The 22,124-nt window shown below is 46.3% G+C and overlaps 1 protein-coding gene across 2 annotated transcripts in view; it reads left to right on the top strand.

Annotated features, from left to right (window-relative positions):
* The first annotated feature begins 2,582 nt into the window (after positions 1-2,582).
* The window catches only part of LAMP3 (lysosome associated membrane protein 3), a 47,851-nt gene continuing 28,309 nt past the window's right edge, over positions 2,583-22,124 (top strand). For both annotated transcript variants that reach the window (XM_083177649.1, XM_083177647.1), the window contains exons 1-3: positions 2,583-2,736; positions 10,953-11,407; positions 17,876-17,995. In XM_083177649.1, coding sequence (XP_083033775.1) covers positions 2,694-2,736; positions 10,953-11,407; positions 17,876-17,995 — 618 coding nt within the window. In that variant the 5' untranslated portion in view covers positions 2,583-2,693. The remainder of the gene's footprint in view (positions 2,737-10,952; positions 11,408-17,875; positions 17,996-22,124) is intronic.

Raw genomic sequence — 22,124 nt, forward strand, 5'->3', positions numbered from 1 at the left:
GCAGTAACCTTCTGGACTTTCAGAGTAATGAAGAAATGATGTCAGCTGCTGCACTGATGAGCTGTGCAAACAAGGGTGTGTCAAATTAGGTGAGTAGAATCATTAATTCGTATTGAAGGTTATGAGCAGATATTATGTTATTGTCTGCATATATATATATATATATATATATATATATATATATAGTTCTGTACACACTTACAGATGTTATGTCTGATGTAAGTGTTGGGAACAAAAATCTGGAAAAGTAAGGTTGGGAATTACAAGGGCAGAAATGGTGGCAAACGCTTGTAAAGAGTGATGAGTATTGTGGTTTGCAGTGTTTCTGCAGACCTAACCTGTGCTATTGTGTTGTAATGCAAACAGTGTGTGCTATACATTAAACTGAAGTTTTGGCGCCTCCAGGACTTATATATGGCTGTGAGAGACCTCCCAAGTGTAAAACAAATACACCAATCACGATTCTGGTTTCATTTTCATAGTGATGCATGTGGAATTAAATACAATTTTTTGTATTTCATTTCACGAAAATTCGTAAAATATCCTGGTTTTTAAACAAACTTCCCTAGGACATTTGTATTTCAATTTACGATTCTACAAAAATACGAAACATTTGTAAAACAAAATACGAATGGCTACGACATCGAAAAATACGAATTTTTTAATTACGACTACATAGTAAATTAAAGCCCGGAACACGACTTTTTCTACAACAATACCATTCGTACACATTCGTAATCGGTCCTAGGTAAAATACGAATACGAATTTTTAGGTTTTCCATATTAGTAAATTTCCCCCTAAATGCCTGATTTAATATTAAAAAAGATGCCGGTCTGTGAGGGGCGTGTGTGCTAAAATGAGGCAATTCAAGTCATCTTAGTCAGGGGCGTAACTAGAACTTTGTGGGCCCCATAGCAGAATTTATAATGGGGCCCCCCCCTGCAGTGCCCATTACGCAACACACCACAATGCCCATTATACATTATATGTACACCACAATGCCCATTACACATTATGCGACACACTGCAATTCCCATTACACATTATGCACATTGCCCATTACACATTATGTGACACACTGCAATGCCCATTACACATTATGCGCACACAGCAATGCCCATTACACGACACTCCGCAATGCCCCTTACACATTATGCGCACACCGCAATGCCCATTACACATTATGCAACACACTGCAATGCCCATTACACATTATGCGCACACCGCAACGCCCATTACACAACACACCGCAATGCCCCTTATACAATATGCGCACACCGCAATGACCCTTGCATATTATGTGACACACCGTAATGCCCCTTACACAATGTGACACACACTAATTCCCTTTACACATTATACCACATGCAGCAATGCCCATTACACAAGAGAAACACATAATACATAAAAAAACACACTAAATAAAACATTTTAAACTCATTATTTCAGTACAGTAATATTTCTGCTGCTGCAACATAAAGCCCAGCTTACCAGAGAGAAGTTGCAACAGCAGCCAGCCCAGCCGGACCCTCACTGTCACAGCAGTTAGCCACTATGGGCTGGAAAGCCTGTCATGTGTGGCTACAGCTGTCCCAATCATGGTGTTGGGCCTTCCGTGTCAGTTTTTCTGGTTTCAGTCTCTTCTCAAAGCAATGAGGCTCCGTGCGCTGTTCTTCTCCCCCCCTCCCGGCACAGCGTGACCCCGTCCTGCAAGGCGGCACAGCGCGACACACTTACCCCTTCCTCTAGGCTCCTCAATTAAGCCAGCAATTTTCCCCCCCACCTGCCCGGCATAGCGCGACACCCCGCCCGGCTCCTCAATCACCCGGTAATGCATGCGGCCGCAGGCGGCTCCCAAAATAGTAAGTGGGTGCAGGGGAGTGCTTGTTGTCCATGGGGCCCCCCCAGCCGCCGGGCCCCATAGCAGCTGCACCCCCTGCACTCTAGGTAGTTCCGCCACTGATCTTAGTCCTGCCCCCTCCCATGGACCCGCAAATTCCAGCATTCCTTTCAGAGGCTCGGGGGGGGGGGGGGGGCGTTTTGCTATGGGGGGCATGCGGAAGACTTGCCCACCTGCCTGGAGGTCCGGAAGAGGGGGACCCGTTTTTCGGGAGCCTCTCGGCCGGGAGGGTAGGAGAGTAGGCTGTGACGATCCTCAAAATATCCGCTAAAAATGCCAGCATTGCTCACAGTGACTGTAAATACATAGACAGCCAAGTCGATTAATTGAAGTTTAGTTAAATATTGCACCAAATAAAGAACAGTCGCTGTGAGCGATGCTGGCATTTTTACTGGATATTTTGAGGACCTCTCACACCAACGATGGCACTCAAATGGTTCATTTAAAAAAGAAAAAACGGTTTGCTTTGAAATTTTCACACCCATTTTTGACAATTCCCTTGGCACTCAAACTGTTAAGCCTTTGTTAATGTGTTCCACAGTTTATACAGTTGAGAATAAACACTCCAACCAATCCAAGAGCACACATTGGCTTTAGAGTGCTTGTGAAATCCAACATTATAGGGGATGAAGTAACTCTCCTTTGTTTCTATTTGCTGTGCACAAAACTTTATTTCCTTGAATTCACGTGACAGCAATAGGGCAGGGTTTCACAATCCCTATTACTTCAACAGAACGAAAGCAGAGCTTCGCCTCTCTCCCTACAGTCCAGGAGCTACTTTTACACAGAATCATGTCTCACCTGACGCTGATCTGGGGTGTTTTACTTATCTCAGGTGAGTGTATCTTATAGATTTTCTTGTATTTTATGACTTTTTTCATGCTTTGTAATAAATGCTGTAGCTTCTGCTAAATAGATTACTTCCTGCATGGTGGACATGCTATGCACATTTCTATGCCATGCAGTTTATCAAGCACTTGTGTGTATAAAGGCAAGGGCGTAACTACCATAGGTGCAAGGGGTGCAACTGCTATGGGGCCCGGAGCTGCAGGGGGCCCATCTTTACTGTCTAAGTAATATGTTTTACATACATTTATCAAAAACAGTTGCTAAATAGGGGGCCCTTACAAACTTTTGCTATGGGGCCTACAAATATCTAGTTACGCCACTGTATAAAGGTGAATTGATGTTGCTGTTCGCGGGGTTGAAAATATGGGAAGAATTGCATCAAGAGCCTATGGATTAGCTTCCTTCCAAAACTGCATTGTCTGCATACTTTAAAGCCACATACGGAACTATGTAAAAACCGGACCCAGACTAAACGCCGGACTGGACATCAAAATATGCAGTCCGGAGCTTGTGGTGTCTGGTCCGGGGAGGGTCCCTGTGATAGCTATCATCAGGGACACAGGGAAGGTGAGATTACAGCCTTCCCTCCTCCTCTCCCTGGTCACAGGTGTCACAGGCAGCCCCCTCAGACAGGACACCCCCGGACAGGACACCCCCCGGACCGGATGCTACAAGCTCCGGACTGAAGATTTTGATGATCGGTCCGGCGGTCTTGTCCTGGTCCGGTTTTTACCCATACCAACTTGACGATATTGTTTACAAATGATATAGTTCCCACTGAACTCCTGGTAAACTATATAGTGTATACTATACACACTGAACGATATCATTCAGTGATGTCATCCGGTAGCCTGCTGAGCATGCAGCCATTGATGGTATAGGGGTTATTCAGACCTGATTGTTGCTATGCTAAATGGCAGAGACCTGCAATCAGATATACACAGCCCAGCCAGAGTGAAATCCCACCAAGCAAGCCTGCAAATTAATTAGCACGGCTTGCGGAAATTACAGTAGCTGGACTGGTTATCCGCACAATCAAAGGATTGTTCTAGTGTGTGCAATTTGTGTGTAGCCCAGGACTTACTTGGTGGCTACGATAAATATGGGTTGTAGCTGATGTCACATGACTTACCTTCAAATACCTGGGCACACCTGTGGTTTGCTTATTACAGGCCCTACGCATGTGCAGTCTATTGATCTTAGCCCGGCCTGCGAAACCGCAGTCATGCGATCAGGTCTGAAACTCTTCAGTGACTATGGAGCTTAAGTAATCAGCTAATATAACAAATCCTGCACTATGGAGATATCAGATGTACAGTAAGCACAACAATGGTGTAGACCCCAGTTTTAATTATTTTATTATATGTGATTGGGACAGCAGTCTGTGACATTTTATTAAGCTCCAACTCCGCTACCTAATGCCACCCACAGCTGGTTTTAACCATAGCTCCCAACATTGACATTAAGCTAATTGGGACGCTCTGTGAGCTGCTGGTAATGACCCCAGCCCCTCTGTCTCCCAGAAATAGATTTAGAGCAGAGAGGGACAGGGGCCTTCCAATTGACCCTCACCGTCAACATGGGACACTTCTGCACATGACTTGGACAGCCCCAAAAAACAGGTTTGCCCCACGAAAATCGGGACAGGAGGGAGGTATGTGTAAACCTTTAGATAACCTTACTCCTAATTTATCCTTAGTTCTTTGTAAATATATTCATTTGCCTTTACTAAGCAGTCTTAAGCCTATCTATTGACCATTAGCGACCCTTGAAGTAGTTTTTCCTTATATTTTCATTACTGGACCAGGGTTAGAGCTAGGGCAGAACTGTAGTAATAGCCCATGCAGACCCCACAGCAGCTTGGAGGCACTGGATGGCTTGTGAGCACTGGGGATCTAGGGTAGGGGCTGTTGGTGTACACCCCTGCCAAGAACTGCAGATATTTGTCTGGGGTCCTGTCGTAAGTAAGTAAGTAAGTTTTATTTGTATAGCGCACTTTCTCCAACAGGACTCAAGGCGCTTTACAGACATTAAAAATAACAATGCACATACTGCAATACAAAGGGTTATCAGTACAAGGAACAGGCAACAATGGCAGTACAGATGTACATCACACATACAGATATGCACAAGACGCATTCTAATAAGGGACATGAACACAGGGAAAATATATACCGAGCTGTGCAGTACCCAGGCAGCCATTCAGCGGCGCCACATGGTGATTGCACAGCCAGCTAGGTAGCCAGTAACAGTACTGTCGTGCTTGCCCCCATTGAAAATATCCCTTCCAAAATGGCCACTGCCTCAGGAGACAGTTGTTATGAAAGCTAGAGAAGTTGACATTTTTGGAGGGACATTTATAAATGGGGCATATGCCAGTGGCTGGAGCCTGGGGGAATGGGATCCCCTGACAACAAGCAGGTACCATGCGTGCGGGACCTTGCAATCTTTTCTGGCAGAGTATGTATGTGTGTGTGTGTGTGTGTGTCTGCCTTACGGTATATTGTTCCCACCCCATATATACAATACAATGTGCTATGCATATCTATTTGCATAACTTTACAAAAAACTGCTATATTTTAAGCGATTAGCTTGAAACATAAAGGCCAAACCTAGTAATGAATATATTTTCAAATGAAAATTCTGAAAATGAGTTAGAAATGAATGGAACTTAAAAAATTCTAAATCCCTTTCATTACAGTTTGTAATAATTAGATAAAATGAGGGCTGCATAGGCTCAAGTGCATTTAAGAGCCTGTGAATTTAGTGATTGTTAAATAAAGTTATTGAAGAAAGCAGATTGCTCAGGAAAAGCTAGGAGTAGCAGGTGGGTCAGCAGGTGGGTCAGCCAATCAAGTGGCTTAGGGGCGGTAGCTTAGAGAGGGGTATATTAGGTTAAGTCAGGGGAAGTCACTTCCTCTTTGAATCTGGAACCCCACCCTCCCTGTTCCCTTTCTATCTCTGTGCTACCTGGCCTTTGGGCTATTCACCTAATTTCTATAATTTTAATTAAAAATCGTCGAGAAGGCACTCTCGACCAGCGGTCAGGTGAGGTGTCAGGTTGTCGCTGTGCGGTATTGCCCCCACCCCCTTTGCCAGGACGGCTCGTGAGTCCCGACTCAGCGGGGGGAAGTTGGACACTTCCTGGATGTGTCCTCGCCATGCCATAGAAGGGGCGGGGAATCCGTCACAGTGTGGGCTGTACCTCAAGATAGGGGGTTTATGGATTGGGGCGTTTCAGTCGCCGCCATGTTTAGCACTCCAGACTGAAGCTGGTCTCAAGTATTCTTTCTTTTCCATCCCTTTAACAAATAAGGGTCATATCATTTTAAATAAATATATATGACCATTTAAACTTTTGCAGTTGGTGTCTGTGTCTTTATTTTAGAATAAGGTGTACGTGTGAGTTATTTCTAGGCCTTATAAAGTTAAGTAAAGGTTAAAGGTCAATCAGTATAATTCAGTAGGCGCCTTAAAAAAAATCATAGAGTTCACAGTTGGTTCTTATACTTACATGCATCCAGAGCTTTGTCTTCAAAGGGATAATTCTGATATGCAGAGTTATTAGTAAATTATGGTATAACTGTGTAGATTTGAATCAGTAGTTTTTTTTTTCCAGTTTCTTTTAATCCTAGATATGTTTTTGTTTATTAGAAAGGATAATATATTATCACATTTGAAAGTCAAGTGGTATTGTGCTAAATACAATAGATTTCTCTGCTTATTGAGATTAGTGAAGCACTTCCTGGAGTGAATGTCCGAGTTGTCAGAGGTCCAGCATTGTGTTTGAGAGTGCCTGTATTTCTAAATCAGCAATCACTTGAAAGGCGAAACTAACCTGGTTTTGCCTTGTAAATGATTGGTGCTTTAAAAATACGGCCCTTCTGTACAAAATCCCAGATATCCAGCAACTTGGACCCTATTAGGTTAACCACAAGTCTTTTGTACCTTACACTATAATGCCATAGACTATAACTGTAATATATGTATTTATTAAGGCTATCCAAATGGAGAATGTTCGGTACTTGTGTATTATCACGGCACCCATCGCATCGCATACCACTAATTAAGGTATGCGATGGCATGTGATGGACCCGATTTCAGCCTTTTTTCCGGGCTGAGTATACAATTTTAAAATCGGGTCACATCACATGCCATAACAATGGCATGCGATGCGATTTGCCATTGAGTCCCATGTTAAATGGCACCCCCAGACCCGATTTCTAATTGTATACCCACCCTGATGGGTAATAAATATGTAAAATGCCCCCACATTGTTAATGGCCCCCCCACTAGGGGATGCGCATTACTTCACAGGTATACACGTCCGCTCGCCACACTTCGGGCTCGGTGGCACGCTGCGCTTGCCACACTTTATAAAATCAACTCCACGCCGACGTGGATAGTGGGGGTATGAAAAGGTCGGAGGACGCCGGCTCGCTGCGCTCGCCACGCTTCGGGTTGGCGTTCATAGTGGGGTGGCGTTAACAATGGCATTTCACATACTCATGACCCATGAGGGTGGGTATACAATTAAAAATCGGGTCTGGGGGGCATTTAACATGGTAATAAGGCATCTGGGTGCCTGTACAATGAAAAATCGGGTGAAATCGCATCGCATGCGATGTGATGTGATGCGACGCGATTTTTCATCGTACAATGTCCTACGATGGAAATCGGGGGCGCCGTGATAATACACAAGTACCGAATGTTCTGCATTTACTAGTTCCTCATTTGAGAACTTCCTTATTTTGATTTCATTTTTTTTAAATGCGAAATTCAACACCTTTTTTGTGAACCATCTGTGTAACGATGTTTTACAGCAGGCATTCCCAACCACGGTCCTCACGGCACACCAACAGTGCAGGTTTTAGTGATATCCAGGCTTCAGCACAGATGGTTTAATCAGAATCCCTCAGATACTAATAAAGTCACCTGTGCTCAAGCCTGGATATCTACAAAACCTGCACTGTTGGTGTGCCTTGAGGACCGTGGTTGGGAATGCCTGTTTTACAGTAAAAACAAACAAAAATAACAAATCATTTTTGCATTGTTTTAATTACCTTACAAATTTCATAAAACGACTATAAAGGTGCGTACACACGGGGCAATATGATCGCTGGCAATATATTGCTAGCAATATATTGCTCAGCAATCATATTGCCCCGTGTCCCGTTTTCATCTGCGACCAGAGATGGTCGCAGATGAAAATTTAAACACTGCTGGGTGAAGAGGCAGGGGATGTCGCTGGTCGGAGGAGCATGCTCCTCCGACCAGCGACCATTCAGGGGCTGAAAACGGGAGCGCGCACCCGGCGATTTATCGCTGGTGCACACTCCAATCACTGGCAATATGGTCGCTCAGCGACCATATTCCCAGCGATTTCAGCCCCCATCGCCCCCGTGTGTACACAGCATAAGGTATAACAAAATGTCAGTGCTGAGAGTATTTCTGAATTTCTTTTTTTTGGCAAAATATTTTTATTGAGAATTTTTTTGGTTACAAAGCATATATATAGTATTGAGTATATGCAAAAATATTAGTGCAGATGGTATATGTCTGTTTTCAATATACAAAAAGTATTTCTGAATTTCTGCTTCTGATAAAGCACAAGGATTATCCATTCAACGTGGAGTTTTGAGCTGTTCCGTCACCTGTTTCAAGGCGTGTGTTCAGTGATTGTGTTGGATCGGTTTCTATTCAGTTTTTTATTTGTTTTATACGTCCTCTAACTGATTAAATTCAGAACTGATTGTAGGACACATTTGTTCTCAAAATGGGCAAAAACCTGTGCACTGCAAGTGAGGCAAATGTAACATGTTTGTGATCATGTCTAAATTAGGCCAATATCCCAGTGGGGAAAAAATAGTGTGATGTCTCCCCCTATACATAACATACATAACCAGCGCCAGGCTTGCAGTTGGTTTAGGAAATACTAGGGGAAAATGGCAAGTGGGTCCCCAGTATTTTATCCTAAGCATGTCCTGGTTGTGAAAATCCTTGGGACAAAACCATGGGGTTCCCCCTTATTTTCATCAAACAGCACCAAGTTCTTACTAGCGGGGATATACGGCCTAAGCCAAGGGGACATGTTTATAATGGCTAAAGCATTCATCATCCACCACTAGTCAAGGCAGCCCGGGGACTCCTAGGGAAGTGGGGACCCCCCCCCAACAAACCTCCTTTTCTCCTTTAGAATCCACACACGCTGGGGGGGGGGGGGGAATCCCCATTATCTCAGTTCCTTTTCTCGACCAATAAAGGGGTGAAGAAGAATGGGCTCATGAAATCTAGTCACCCGCTGGGAGTTAGTGCTCCCCTCATCTCTCTTTGGGGGTACCGGACTGCAGGTCATTTGGGAGGGTTGTCACTGTGTTGGTATGGCTGCCTATTTGCAACCCTGTCGACTCTCTAACGAACACACATGCACCTCCGGGGGGGGGGGGGTAAAAAACCAGCGACGGCTTTTCTTCGCAGGCCATACGCTGGCTGAATGAGAAGCGTTTGTCGCTTGGAGGAGGGAGACCCTGGCTTTTGAGGAAGGGCATCTGATGTCAGCACTGACCTCTATCTACAGAGATACATCGCAGCGTATACTCCCTTAATAGTCATATTTTTTTTCTTACAAATCTATTCCCTATATTCTGGTTTAACTTCTGTTACCTGGACCTTAACAATCAATGTCCATACTTTGAGTCCTAAACCACACCATGACCTACTGCCTATCTTCAAGGTCTGTCTAAAGTATGTGTACACACTCCTCAACTTATGTGTACAAACGGGATGCGGTCATTTGGACTACAGCATGATGGTCGACATGGGTCTAGGTCGACATGTGTCTGGGTCGACATAGGAAAAGGTCGACATGGATGTAGGTCGAAAGGTCATTAGTTCGACCGGTCGTTAGTTCAATAGGTCATTAGTTGGACATTGTCTAGGTCGACAGTCAAAAGGTCTGAGGTTTTTCACTGTTTTTTTGGAGCCGACATGCGGTATTTCATGCCCTACCATCCACTAGGGCGTGGTGGGAGAATAAAATAGTGTGCCGAGCTCAGCGAGGCACCGTGCCCGACGCATTGCAAGCGCAGCAAGCGATGCGGTGCACTTTAAACTGTGTCCATGTCGACTGTGTTGACATTCAGGTTAAAAAAACAGTGAAAAACCCCATGTCGACCTTTTGACTGTCGACCTAAACATTGTCTAATGACCCGTTGAACTAACGACCTGTCGAACTAATAACCTTTCGACCTAGAAATATGTTGACCTTTTCCCATGTTGACCTAGACCCATGTCAACATTTTCCCATGTCGACCTAATGACTGTCGACCTAATGACTGTCGACCATCATGCTGTAGACCAAATGATCCCAACCTGTACAAACTCATACCAAAACCATTTAAACCACTGCCAAGACCAAGGCCTACCCCGTTCTGCATCACATTACTTTAATCACAGTCCTGACAATACTGCAGGATAGAGTTCTGGGACGTCAATTAGCATGATGTCAGCATATGATGCAGCAGTGAATGTGGAAGTTCCTATTTATCGCTACTTGCCTCAGTCATGGACTGTACATCAATGACATACAGAACTAGGTAGTGGTCAGTGATCATTTGCATTGGGTTTCAAATCCAGGTACTTGTTATATCACTGTTCTGCATTAATATTTGCAATAAAAACATTTTAAAACAGTTTCAAGTTAGAATGTTCAATCTAACTACACAGGCTCTAAGGCATCACTGCTTAATAACATATAAACAAATATAACATACAGTATGATTGGTGTGGAATAGTTAATTTTAACTTTAAAGACTGGATTAATTGGTAAGGTTTATCTTCATTGACGTTGAACCCATTACCTGGAGAGATAGAACACTGACGGGAATTCCCCAGTATACGTTAATATTGGCATACTGTAAGATTTGTTAGATTTCTGACACGTGACAGAGATGGTTCTTAGTGGTAAAGAGTTGAGTGGGATAGGCTTAATGAAAAAACGGATAGTAGGGGTATGAACTATCTAGATAGACATCTGGCATAGAGTTAATTTAGTTTATTTTAGATAGTTTGGTGAGCGCTGTACCCGGAAGCCATGCTGCCGCCGTGAAACTAAACAAGTACCGACAAAAACTTGTGTGAACAAGCATTTCAGGAGAGTTATTTGTTTGCCTTGTCATATGATTATATTATTTTTATTTTTAGGTACTTTCCTGATGGATCAATGTGCAAAAGCATCATTTACAGCTGAACCAATTCTGTTAGTCAACACCACGACACGTGCGCCATCCAACACCACGACACGTGCGCCATCCAACACCACGACACGTGCGCCATCCAACACCACAACACGTGCGCCATCCAACACCACGACACATGCGCCATCCAACACCACGACTCATGCGCCATTCAACACCACGACACATGCGCCATCCAACACCACGACACATGCGCCATCCAACACCACGACACATGCGCCATCCAACACCACGACACATGCGCCATCCAACACCACCACACATACAACAGTGAAGCCCACTCCAACCAAGGCTCCAGGACCCTCACCACCAGAACAAGGAAACTACACAGTAAAAAATAAGAATGTGACCTGTATTTCTGCACTAATGGGTCTACAGCTTGAACTGGAAAACCCAACAAAGGTAAGAGGAGAGTCAAGGAAAAATTGACTTAATTCAAGCAGCTGCCCCTTTCATTTAAAAGTCACATTTGACTTTGATCTATGGGACAGGAATTATAGAAGCAATATGAGAGTGTTGTGATGAGGTGGTTGCCTTGGGTGTGCACATGCAAATGATCTTATTTTCTTGAAGGAACTACAAATCTCAGCAAGGTAGCACCTGCACCTCTCATTGTGTTTGGATTTAAAGTAGAGGAATCCTCCCCCCCCCCCCATCCCACCACCACCCTGCCCTCCAATTCTATATATTGTGTACATGTGTACACTTTAAGGTGGAGACTGCTTCAGTTAGATTATTACATCCCATCATCCCTGGGTGTTTTTAATTAGGAATGTGTTCCTTGCCTTCTGAAGCTCAGACTCTATTGCGCAGAGGAGGGAGCCTGAATGGGGGAGGCTGCCCACAGGCCTCCTCCTTTCCAAAGCGCCCCTGATTTGAGTCATGTGTTGTGAGGAGTATATTTGTTATGAATAGAGGAGTTCACCCCAGTCACGCGGAGGCAAGTTAACATTTTGGTTCTCCCTCCCCTTAACAAAGTAGGTGTGACAATGGCTGGTGGGTCTGGGTTAGACTCCCAAGATTCAAAATTGTGCAGCATGAGTCAGTATCCAATCTCACAGTGCACCATTGCCTGTTGTAGCACAGGCTGAGTGGTACCAGGCAAGAGTTGTTTTGCTCCATAATGGAGTGAGTTGTTAGCAGGACTCCTGGGACAGAGTTGATTAACTCTGCAGCAGCAGCAGCAGCAGGTCCATCACAATGCTCCACTAAAAAAGCTGTGGAATCAGGCTGTTAATTACACAAGTGTACACAAGTGCTGCTATATATGCAGGTGCCCCTTCAGGGCTTTGAGCCTGGCAGCAGGATACTCCATTGCCTCTGGGAGTTATGTCCCTTGGTATGAAGCACTAAAATCCCTGAGGCATTGTACTACAAGATCTGTCATGCAGTGATGAAACAAATAATGCAACTGCAATTTTTTGCTAGAAATTCATGATGATGAACTGAGGACCTCATTTTTTTAACTAATTGTATTTATTTTAGAGGGGGTTACATTATTAAATAATATACATAATAGCATTTTATACATACCTTAAAACTGAAAATGAGATACAAAGTGAGCTAAATGACAAAGTAAATAAGTTATATGAATCTTTTTGTCACGTAACGCTGTTAATGATTTACTTTTATATGCAGGAAAAGAAAGTGTTGCAGAACACTGGACTATCCTGAGAAACTAGTTTACATGGGAGTGTGGTACTTGCTTTAAAATGTGTAGTCTTGGCACCGCCTGCCCTGCACTGTATAGGAGGCATGGTTGGATGGGGCGGAAGCACTGTCTCAATTGCTGCCTAAGCAGCACCTTTGTCTATAATTAGCCCTGAGAACACGCTGCAGCTCTGGTAACAATAGAGGATAGATTTGTCCCTAAAGGAAGGCTCAATGAAAGTAAAGCAGTGTCTATAGCTATGCCAGTGCTCAGTGCTGTAACTTATACAAAGGCTAGTGGTGTAGCAATAGCCCTGCAGACCCTGCAATGGCTTAGAGTCACTGGGGTTCTGCGGGGGCAATTGCTACACCCCCGCTGATAGTTGCTGCAGTCCCATCATCTCTGCTCCCATTGAAAATGTGCCTCCCAAACTGGCCGGGTGTGGTATATTAGCCCGACAGTCGGGATTCCGACAGTCATCAGTCAGACGTCGGAATCCTGACTGCACAGTGTGGGGAGCGCAATGAAGCCCCTTGCGGGCTCACTGCGCTCGCCACGCTGCGGGCACGGTGGTGAGCTGCGCTCGCCACCTATTTTATTCTTCCTCTATGGGGGTCGTGGACTGCCACGAGGGAGCAGTCGGGATTCCGACGTCAGAGGAATGACTGTCGGAATCCCGACTGTCGGGGAGCTGTCCGGCACCCAACTGGCCGCCGCCTCACGGGAGACAGTTATTAAGGATGCAAGAGCTGGCGGCACAATTTTAATGAGCGCAGGAGCAACAGGTGGTGGCAGTGAAGGGGTGGTGGCATAGTGGGGACTGGGGGATCCCTGACAACGAGCAAGTAGCATGGGGGGGGGGGGGGGTATCTGAAGTTTTTTTTGTCAGGGGCTCCCAAATGTATTATAATTGAATATTATTGGCTACCTTAACCCCTTCCCGACATTTGACGTACATGTACGTCATGGTCGGGAAGTACTTCCCGACATTTGACGTACATGTACGTCATGGCTTTAAACTGTCACTGCGTCTATAGACGCAGTGACAGTTAGGTGATGTCTGCTGTCCCTGACAGCAGACATCCCCCCTCGCCGCCCAGGGGGGGCAGGGGTGCCCCCCCCGGTCGGCGATCGCTGTGATTGGCTGTTCAAATCTGAACAGCCATTCACAGCGTTTCCTGTGTTACCGGCGGCTAAGCCGCTCGGTAACACAGGGATCGGTGGTGATCGGTGCTGTCAAGTACAGCACCGATCACCACCGATGTGCAGCCCCCCCCTCGCAGCCGCCGGGCACTCACCCGGCAGCAGCAGCAGCTCCCCCGGCTCCCCCGGCAGTGTCAGGAGCGCACGCAGCGCTGCCCTCCTCCCCCCTCCCCCCCGCAGCAGCAGCAGCAGCATCAAGCTGCAAAAAAAGTTAAATATTAGTAAAATTAAAAATATATGTACTGAATAAATATATATATATATATATATATATACACACACACACATATATATATATATATATATGTATGTGTGTGTGTATATATATGTATATATGTATATGTGTGTGTGTGTGTGTGTGTGTGTGTGTGTGTGTGTGTGTGTGTGTGTGTGTGTGTGTGTGTGTGTGTGTGTGTGTGTGTGTGTATATATATATATATATATACTAGGTGATTCATCGCGCCCTACGGGCGCTCTTCACACCGGCGTAAGGGGCTACGCCCCTTAATTTGTGAACATTTGTATTGTGAGAAATATGGTTAGAATTGTATGAAAGATGCCCTGTATTGCAGCTTCTGGCAGTGGGTGAGGGTCTAGCGTGGCAGCACAGGAGTACCGGACGGTGGCCCTGAGTCAGTGTCTCCTCCTACTGGGTGGGAGTTAGGGTGCATGAGAGCAGGAGGCTGGGATATGAGGCATGATAGGGTTATGTGGGCAACACAGCGTCAGCGATTACCCAGTGGTGGAAGTTACGGTTCAGGAGAGCAGGAAGCTGGGTAGTGATAGGGGTGTGTGGGCATACGGGGGACTAAAGAGGGTGGTGGACACTGTGGAGCTTCTGCCAGTGGGTGAGGGTCCAGCGTGGCAGCACAGAAATACAGGAGTCAGTGTCTCCTCCGACTGGGTGGGAGTTAGGGTGCATGAGAGCAGGAGGCTGGGCGGTAAAGCATGATAGGGGAATGTGGGCAACACAGGGTGAGGGGGTCTTCACTGGCGGAAGTTACGGGGCAGGAGAACAGGAGGCAGGGCAGTGTCCTCCCACATTGATGGCAAAAGTATTCAACATCGGCCATAAACCATCGATTATTTGAAAATCATTGATGGTCGATGGGCATCCCTAGAACTGGAGGAGGGTGGGGGACAGTATGCAGCTCCCGGCAGTGGGTGAGCGTCTCCTCCCACTGGGAGGGAGTGAGCGTGCATGAGAGCAGGAGGCTGTATAATAGTGGTATGTGGGCAAGACATTGATAAAAGTTGTGGCGCTGGTGCAGAGGGCAGTGGGGAAACCTGCAGTGCGGCAGCCAGGGCCGGATTTCCCACCTAGGGGCGGTACCTGCTTGTGGTGGTACAGGATCCCCCATTGTCACGGGAGTACGTGAAATGCGGGAGCGGGGGCCGCGGTGGTCCGCTGGGGGGTGGAATTGCCGGAAGGGGGTCTGGGGGGTCTGCAAATTGCGGGAGGGGGGGTGGTGTGTAGGGATCCGCGGTTAGCGGGAGGGGGCGGGGGTCCGCAAATCGTGGGCAGGGGCGTGGGGGGCTTGAATCGTGGGAAGGGGGTCCGCAAATTGCGGGAGGGGGGTTGTCGGGGTTAGTGAATTGCGGGAGGGGGGGTTGCGGAGGTCCGTGAATTGCGGGAGGGGCGCGTGGGGTGCCGTGAGTCAAGGGGGGGTGGTGCGGGGGTCCGTGAATCACGGGAGGGGTCATGAATCGCAGGAGGGGGGGGTCGTGGGGGGGCTGCGAATCTCAGGAGGGGGGGTGTGGGGGGTTGCCGTGAATTGCATGAGGGGGGCGTGAATCAAGGGAGGGTGGGCGCAGGGGGGTGGTGCGGGGGTCCGTGAATCGCGGGAGGGGGCATGAATCGCGGGAGGGGGGGTCGTGGGGGGTTGCGAATCGCAGGAAGGGGGGTGTGGGGGGTGCCGTGAATTGCGTGAGGGGGGCATGAATCGCGGGAGGTGGGGTCCCCGAATGTGTGAATTAGGGGGCGGCCAAAAGGGCCCGCAAATCGTGGGAAGGGGGCGCTACGGGGGTTCCGTGAATCGCGGGAGGGGGCGGCGCGAATTGCGGGAGGGGGGTCGCAAATCACAGTAGGGGGGGGGGTGCCGTGAATCGCGGGGGGCCCTTTTAATGCCGGGAGGGGGGTCGCAGGGGTCCGGCGAATCGCGGGAGGGGAGGATGCAGGGGTCCTGCGAATCGCGGGAGGGGGCTCGCGGGAGGGAGGGGTCGCTGGGGTCCCGCGATTTGCGGGAGGGTCGCGGGGGGCCCGCGTTTCGCGGGAGGGGGTGGTCGCGGAGGTCCAGCGAATCGCGGGAGGGGGTGGTCGGGTCTGGGACGGATATTAGACAGCACTTACATCGACAGCCATTACATCGACACCATTAGTTCGACAGCTCAATAGGTCGACATGGTTTTAGGTCGACATACCATTAGGTCGACGTGTCATTAGGTCGACAGCTCATTAGGTCGACAGCTCATTAGGTCGACAGCTCATTAGGTTGACATGTTTTTAGGTCGACACTGCCATTAGGTCGACAGAGTCTATGTCGACAGTCAAAAGGTCGACATGGGTTTTTTCACTGTTTTTTTTTTTGTCCGAAATGTCGACACAGTCGACATGGACAAAGTTTGAAGTGTACCGCAGCCGCTCGCTATGCTTCGGGCACGGTGCCTCGCTGCGCTCGGCACACTATTTTATTCTCCCACCACGCCCTAGTGGATAGTAGGGCATGAAATACCGCCTGTCGGCACATGTCGGCTCAATAAACAGTGAAAAAACCCATGTCGACCTTTTGACTGTCGACATAGACACTGTCGACCTAATGGCAGTGTCGACCTAATGAGCTGTCGACCTAATGAGCTGTCGACCTAATGAGCTGTCGACCTAATGACATGTCGACCTAATGACATGTCGACCTAATGACATGTCGACCTATTGAGCTGTCGAACTAATGGTGTCGATGTAATGGCTGTCGATGTAAGTGCTGTCTAACAATAGTCCGGATACCGGGGTGGTCGCGGGGGTCCCGCGAATCGCGGGAGGGGGGTCGCGGCAGAGGGTAGGGATGTGCAGGAGTAATGGTGGATGGTGGCTGTGGAGTAATGGTGGATGGTGGGCGTGTACTGTAGCCCTGGCTGGGCGGGGGGAGGTGATGTCAAGGGGGTGGAACGTCAGACACATGAAAGTGAAACTGTCCTACACAGGAACGTTCTCCACAGGGGTTGAGTGACAGATCTGGCTAAATATATAAGAGATATAAAATGAGGTTGAAATAATGATGGCAACATAAAGTATACATATGGTCTATGTTAGTTATTAACTATTTTGAGTGGTAAGATTATTTGTCTCACAAGCAGAAAATTTAACATTTTGCAAAATTTTCCATTTTTTTCCGACATTTTGGTATTTTTCACAAAAAAACACAGACTGTATCGACGAAAATTTACCACTAACTTGAAGTACAATGTGTCACGAAAAAACAATCTCAAAATCACTGGGATAAGTAAAAGCAAAAAAAAGTTATCCCCACTTAAGTGATACATGTCAGATTTGAAAAAAAGGGCTCTGTCAGGAACGCAAAAACTGGCTCTGTCAGGAAGGGGTTAAATGTGTTTAGCAGCTAAATATTATTAGTACTCTTATTTATTAGGTATTAAGGGCTAGTTGTACTAAGCTTGAAAAGTGATAAATGGAGAGTGATAAACCACCAGCCAATCAGCTCCTACTTGTCCTATTTCAAACCCAGCCTGTGACATGGCAGGTAGGAACTGATTGGCTAGTGGTTTATCACCTGGCCCTAATAGTTGTTACATGTGGCCCCTTTGAGAAAATGGTTTGCGTTTTTAATTGCTGATCACAGTGTAGGGGAATCACATCCAGTAAATGACTTTACCAGTGATACAAATTGCATTTAACACCGTAATTACAAGTCTATTTACATGTACTGCCTTAACTGACAACCTAACAGTCAAGTAATATATCATGTCAACTAAATAAAACATTTTTTTTTTTTTTTTGGCAGGAAAAAACTTATTTTAATATTGAACCAAAAGTGACAACTCCAAATGGCACATGTGGAGATAACAAGGCAAATCTTCTTCTGACGTTCTCAGAGGGTTCTATTCTTTTTGTATTTGTAAAAGTAAGTACTGTATGCTTGTCATGTACTGTAACATAGAAACATAGAATTTGACGGCAGATAAGAACCACTTGGCCCATCTAGTCTGCCCCTTTTTTAAACATGTTACCTCAAACCATATTTGATCCTTATTTTTTGTAAGGATATCAATATGCCTATCCCAAGCATGTTTAAATTGTACTACTGTATTTGCGTCTACCACCTCTGATGGTAGGCTATTCCACTTACTTACTACTCTTTCTGTGAAGTAATTCTTCCTCTCATTTCCCCTGAATCTGCCTCCCTCTAGTCAGGGCCGGCGCTACCCACACAGCAGCTCCTGCAAAGCAGGGAGGCGCCATGCTGAAAAGGTGCTGTCTCCCTTCCTGCTCTGCTAAAGCTAGCTCAGCCCTCACTGTCACTGCCTCCTGCACGCCGCCCGCAGTGCCTGTCTGACAGCGGGCGGCAGTATGGAGAGGCTGAGCAGCTCCCTGCACCGCGCACACACTGTCCTCTTCCTGCGACCTGCCCCCTCTTCCTCACATACACTTGCGCTGAGGCATGTAGCGCTGTCTGTGAAGGTCTAGATGACATGTTATGTCTGGATCCGCCCCCTACCCATTGCTCCCTGCGCCTGTCAGCTGTCAAGAAAATGACGAACAGGCAGCAGCGCCGCCTCCCCTTCCTTCCCTCTTCATAGTGTGCTGGGCCAGTGCCGCTGCCAGTCCTCAACACTTTGCCCCCTCTATCTCCTCCCCTCTTTTTGTACTGCTTTCGGGTCGCATCGCACATACATTGCATGCATGCCGTGCGATGCAATCTAGCCCATAACGTATGCGATTCTCGCAGAGTGTATGGGCACCTTTAGTGCCTGCAACATTTTGTAGACACAGCACTGAGATGGTGTATGCATACATGTACATGCACCAGAGATCCTCCACAGGATCGCATGTTGCATACACTCCCACAATCGGGCTGCAGCTTGTTGCAATGGCAATGTGAAAGGGCGCAAAATGTATGGTTTGCAGGAGGGCGCCGGACACCCTAGCACCGGCCCTGCCTCTAGTTTCAGTGCATGTCCTCGTGTTCTGTTGCTACTATTCCTGTGAAGAATGTCTCCCACCTGTAACTTGTTAAAACCCTTGATATATTTGAAAGTTTCTATCATGTCCCCCCTTTCCCTTCTCTGCTCTAAAGTATACCTATTAAGATCTTTTAGTCTTTCCTGGTACGTTTTGTGATGTGCGCCATGCACCATGGGGGTTATTCTAGTCCAGTGGTAGCCAACCCTAGCCCTCGAGAGCTACCAACAGTTCACATTTTCCAGACAACCTAGCTGCTGCACAGCTGCACTCATTAATCACTGAAACATTTTAAAAGATACACAGATGGAGCTAATTAGTTCACTTGTGATTCTGTGAGGAGACCTGCAAAACATGCACTGTTGGTAGCTCTCGAGGACTAGGGTTGGCTACCCCAGTTCTAGTCCATTCTTTCTGACAAAATCCTTCTTAGATGGACAAAACCATGTGCACTGCGGGTGGGGCAGATGTAACTTGTGCGAGAGAATTAGATTTGGGTGGGGTTTTTCTTCAAAGTGAGATCTATATTGCAGTGTAAAATCATGCAGTCAGTATTTTCCCTGCACAGAAACAAAATAACTCACCCAAATCTAATTCTCTCTGCACATGTTACATCTGCCCCCCTGCAGTGCACATGGTTTTGTCCATCTAAGAAGGATTTTTTCAGAAAGAATGAACTAGAATAAACCCCCATATTAGTTGCCCTTCTTTGTACAGTCTCTAATGTATTTATATCCTTCTGGAGATATGGCCTCCAGAACTGAACACAATACTCTAGGTGAGTAACATTGGGGGTTATTCAGAACTGATCGCTGCAGTGCAATTTAGCAGCAAGCGATTAGACAGCCGCTGCCCTGTTTGAAGGAAATCACACTCGGTGCAAGCCTGCAAATTTCTTAGCGCGGCTTGGCTAAAATAACTGGCTTCTGAACGACATTGATGGCACCCCCACTCATCTTCCGGACATGTAGGTCAATCTGCCAATATTGCTCATGCCACTTGCACCCAGTGTTCAGTGTGGATGCACAATATCTTTCATGATCAGCTCAAGGGAAATTGTTCACCAATATCTTTTGTCTTTCCTATCTTCTAGTGTGCATGGGCCTTAAATTGACCAATTTGTCTGTAGGACGAATTTGTGTCCGTTTTCCATGTTTAGGAGCAAATGGTCAATTGTCATTTGCTTTCCAAAAAAATCAAGATTTTCATTCCAACCAAGATTGGAATGATAATCTTCTAGTGTGTATGGGCCTTTAAGTATGGAAAAGGCAATCTGTTTGCTAAAAAATAAAAATGCAAATGAGAGGGAGAGTTTGGAGCAGTTTTTTTATGAAAACTTCTCCAAAAGCCCTTTATTATATTCACGTGATTCTAAAATAATGTGAAAAGGGTGTGAAAACATCCTTTAAACATTATTTTAGTAAAAATTGTTTTAAGACATATACCCCCTAATGGAGCCATCTGTGCTGGATCTCTCCCTGACTTAATAATTTAGCACAAGTGCTCCTGCTTCAGTGACGGAACCTGTGTGTAGTGAGCCCAGGTGACAAAATATAATTTGGGGCCTCCTCCTCCACCCCAACCCAAGTTCACAATCTGCAACACGGCAGTGGGTGACAGGGAGAAGCAGAGAGTGACAGGGATAGGCAGAGTGACAGGGAAAAACAATGAGTGACAGGAAGAGGGTGACAGGATACAGCAGTGCGTCCTTAGTCCTCAGGGACCCCGATGCACTGCACCTGCTGCACCAATGTAGTTCCGCCTCTAGTCTAGTCTGCACTGCTTAGAACTGTAATTGTTAAAAAAGAGGACTTGAGTGAACTTGTGAAATAGGAGTTAGAATTTCTTTGTATGTGTAAAGTAAAAGGGAACCAAGGCCAACTATGGCAAAGTCCTGTGATGTAAAGTGATGAATGAGTCACCTTGTGGATCCGATCACTTGAGAACATTTCATGTTACTCAACTGATGACAGAAATTAAGAAATGTTTTGTTAAGACGTTTAGCTCATTGCTCAAATGTATCATTTTGAAACTTTTGACTATATTCTGGCAACCATTCATGTGATCGCAAGAGTTCTCATTTCCTGCATTAGGTTTCCACTTCTTATTTTCTAGTGTCACAAGTGTATACTGTACTGCTGTGTCACGCAGATCACATGCAGAGCAGCTAGGTCACACAATATTTACACCACCAAATGGGAGTTCGTTCGTTCTCTCTCTCTCTCTCTCTCAACAATAAGTTAAATATTGGGACAAGTAAAAAATGTAATTCCCCCAGCCTATAGTTTACAATGTCTTATTGTTCCTTTAAAATAATAATCATTTTAATTGATCAATATCCTTGCATACAAAGACATAGGGGTAGATTTATCAATATTGCCTTAAGGTTCCTTATGGGCGCAGGTTCGCTTCACCACTTTATCGTGGTGAAGCTCCCCTGCAATTCACCCAAATTTATCAATAGAGTGGGCTTCATTATGGGAGTGCGTTATCCTCTGCTGCCCGGGATACGCTGCCTCCCATAACGTTTCCTGCGCTGCCGTCCGCCTAAGTTATCTGCGCATGCACCGGTAACTTTTTCTCGCAATACGTACCCGGCGCATGCGCAGTTTTCCATGTTAGGCCTCCGGTGGCTTCAAATTAAAACTGCGCATGCGCCGGGTAATGTTCCCAGGGGATGCTGTGTACCCGGCGCATGCACAGTTTTAATTTAAAGCCGCCGGAGACCAACAAGCGGCAGCTAACTTCTTACACAAGAGACCCACAGCGCCAGAAAATTATGGCGATGTGAACAGGTGCACAAAGAAGAAGCGTGCGGCCAGCTTCATAAATAAGGTATGAGCCTGGAGCTCATGCACAGACGTTAGCCCTCCACCCCCATACCGCCACACGATAATCACCTGCATCACGGGTTTCATACATCAGGGGAAGCGCTATCCCCTGCTTTAGCGCAGGCGGATAGCGCATATGCCCCCCTTCACCACATCATAAATCTATCTACCCCATAGTTCGAAAACAAAGTAATGGAAGGCTGTAATAATTATGAGTATTATACATTGGTTATTTTATTG

Source organism: Crinia signifera, chromosome 3, assembly GCF_055691185.1.
Source record: "Crinia signifera chromosome 3, ASM5569118v1, whole genome shotgun sequence".
NCBI lineage: Eukaryota > Metazoa > Chordata > Amphibia > Anura > Myobatrachidae > Crinia > Crinia signifera.